This window comes from Beta vulgaris, chromosome 4 (assembly GCF_026745355.1).
Source record: "Beta vulgaris subsp. vulgaris cultivar EL10 chromosome 4, EL10.2, whole genome shotgun sequence".
Taxonomy (NCBI): Eukaryota; Viridiplantae; Streptophyta; class Magnoliopsida; order Caryophyllales; family Amaranthaceae; genus Beta; species Beta vulgaris.
The window spans coordinates 21,876,500-21,879,012 of NC_079205.1; the positions used below are offsets into that span (position 1 = coordinate 21,876,500).

Here is a 2,513-nt window from a genome sequence, read left to right on the forward strand (position 1 = left end):
TGTTTTTTTTTGGATGAGAAAGACTAAAGATATGGATTGTTGAGTGCAACTTCTTATTTCGTAATCATGTAAATACATGTTTATCTGCACATGTGATATGTAGAAATGGATCGTAGTTGGATTACCATGACAAAACCCGGTGACCCGATGTATATTGCTGGAGTGAAGGAATTTATAAATTTTGCTGTGAAGAATGGTGGAGGAAATGATAGATTTCCTTGTCCTTTTTTATGTGCCATAATTTGTTGCATAAGAGAGTTGATGAGATACTAAATCATTTGAGTAAATGGGCCTTTGATAGAACATACACCCGTTGGATTTTTCATGGTGAAGCTAAGGAAAAAACTCTATTTATGGATGATGTTAGTGAAGGTTATGATAGTAATGAGGGTGATAGGTTGGAGGACATGATACATGTTGTTGAGGAAAATTTTGATGGTAATCCTGCTATGTTTGAGACCTTGTTAAGTGATTCTGAGAAGCCTTTGTACAACGGTTGCACCAAGTACACAAGATTATCATCTGTACTCAAGTTGTATAACTTGAAAGTAGGTGGTGGTTGGAGTGATGCAAGTTTTACTCTGTTACTTGAAGCGGTGAAAGACATGCTTCCAGAGGATAATGTTCTTCCAGGTTGTACTTATGAGGCAAAAAAGATATTATCTACTATGGGATTGCGCTACGAGAAGATCCATGCTTGCCCTAATGATTGCATTCTATATCGTAATGAGTATGAATCATTAGACGATTGTCCCGTGTGCAATACATCACGATATAAGAAAAAGGTAGGAATACCGGCTAAGGTTTTATGGTATTTCCCAATAATACCAAGGTTTCGACGTATGTTTTCAAATCCAAGGGATGCAGAGAAGTTAACATGGCATCATAATGGTCGTACGAAGGATGGGTTAATGAGACACCCAGCTGATTCCCCGCAGTGGAGGTTTATTGATGAAACGTTTCCTGATTTTAAGAAAGATGAACGTAACCTACGCCTTGCACTATCTACAGATGGTATGAACCCATTCGGCTCCCTTAGTAGCACATATAGTACTTGGCCAGTTATTTTGGTTACTTATAACTTGTCTCCTTCCTTGTGCATGAAAAAAAAGTACATGATGTTATCATTGCTAATTTCTGGACCAAAATAGCCTGGAAGTGACATTGACATTTACTTGCAACCTCTTATTGATAATTTGAAGATTCAGTGGGAGAGAGGTGTTGAGGTTTTTGATGCACATCGCCAGGAAAAGTTCAATTTGAGGGCAATGTTATTCTGCACTATTCAAGATTATCCAGCATATGGAAATCTTTCGGGGTATACCGTGAAAGGGAAGGCACCTTGTCCCCTATGCGAGGATGGTTTCAAGGGAATACGACTAAAAGCATCAAAAAGAATGTTTTTTTTGGACATCGTCCATTTTTGCCATTTGATCATATTTATCGATGGAGAAAGAAGGCATTTGATGGGAAACAAATGTTTGAAAGACGTCCAAAGGTGTCAACGAGTGAAGATGTGTTTGCAAAGATAAAAGATATGCAGATCACATTTGGGAAAGGAAACAAAAAAGAACTGCCAACACAGGGCTATAAGAAGTGTTCTAATTTGTGGAGCTTGCCTTATTGGAGACTCTTGTTTGTTAGACATTCTTTAGATATAATGCATATCGAAAAGAATGTATGTGATAGTCTTATTGGTACCTTACTGAATATCCCTGGAAAGACAAAGGACGGCCCTAATGCTAGAGATGACTTGAAGGAAATGAATATTAGAACTGAACTTCATCCCATTTTGAAAGGATCTAGAAATTTTTTACCCCTAGCTGCTTATACACTGTCAAGAAAGGAGAAAATTCAGTTTTGTGAGTGTTTGGCTGGAGTGAAAGTGCCTCAAGGTTACTCTTCAAACTTCAGTAGTCTTGTTTCTATGCAAAACTTGAAACTTATGGGCCTAAAATCTTATGATTGCCATGTTTTAATGCAACAATTGTTACCAGTGGCAATTCGTGGTATTCTGCCTAAAAATGTTCGAGTTCATAACTAGGTTATGTTCTTTTTTAATGCAATCTACAGCAAAGTCATTGATCCTAAAGACTTGGATGATTTAGAAAGTCAAATTGTTGTGATTTTGTGCCAATTGGAAATGTACTTCCCTCCATCATTTTTTGATGTCATGATTCATCTGACCGTACATTTAGTGAGAGAGGTTAGATTTTGTGGGCTGGTGTATTTAAGAAATCAATACCCTTTCGAGAGACAAATGAAAACATATAAGGGTTATGTGAAGAATCATAGGCGGCCCGAAGGTTGTATAGCTGAACGAGCCCTATATGAGGATGTTATGGCATTTTGTAGTGAGTACCTAGGAGATGTGAAGATGATAGGGCTTCCCACATCTCGGCATAGTGACCGAATGGACGGAAAGGGCACCATTGGTCATAAACAAGTTGACTTATCTTATGACAAGTGGATTTCGGCACACACCTATGTTCTGCATGATGTGGAAGAAGTTG

The 2,513-nt window shown here is 38.0% G+C and overlaps 1 protein-coding gene across 1 annotated transcript; it reads left to right on the forward strand.

The window, feature by feature from the left end:
- The first annotated feature begins 353 nt into the window (after window positions 1–353).
- On the forward strand, window positions 354–2,044 carry LOC104893596 (uncharacterized). Its single transcript, XM_057393994.1, has 3 exons — window positions 354–1,070; window positions 1,152–1,318; window positions 1,453–2,044. The coding sequence occupies exons 1-3, from the start codon at window positions 354–356 to the stop codon at window positions 2,042–2,044; spliced, it is 1,476 nt and encodes a 491-aa protein (XP_057249977.1).
- The last annotated feature ends 469 nt before the right edge of the window (window positions 2,045–2,513 follow it).

Bases quoted from the DNA above. Each gene is read 5' to 3' on its own strand.
- LOC104893596 (XM_057393994.1), top strand. From the start codon at position 354: ATGGATGATGTTAGTGAAGGTTATGATAGTAATGAGGGTGATAGGTTG. The intron at 1,071-1,151 runs GTTACTTATAAC...GGACCAAAATAG, and splicing joins GTACTTGGCCAGTTATTTTG to CCTGGAAGTGACATTGACAT. The intron at 1,319-1,452 runs GTATACCGTGAA...TTATCGATGGAG, and splicing joins GCATATGGAAATCTTTCGGG to AAAGAAGGCATTTGATGGGA.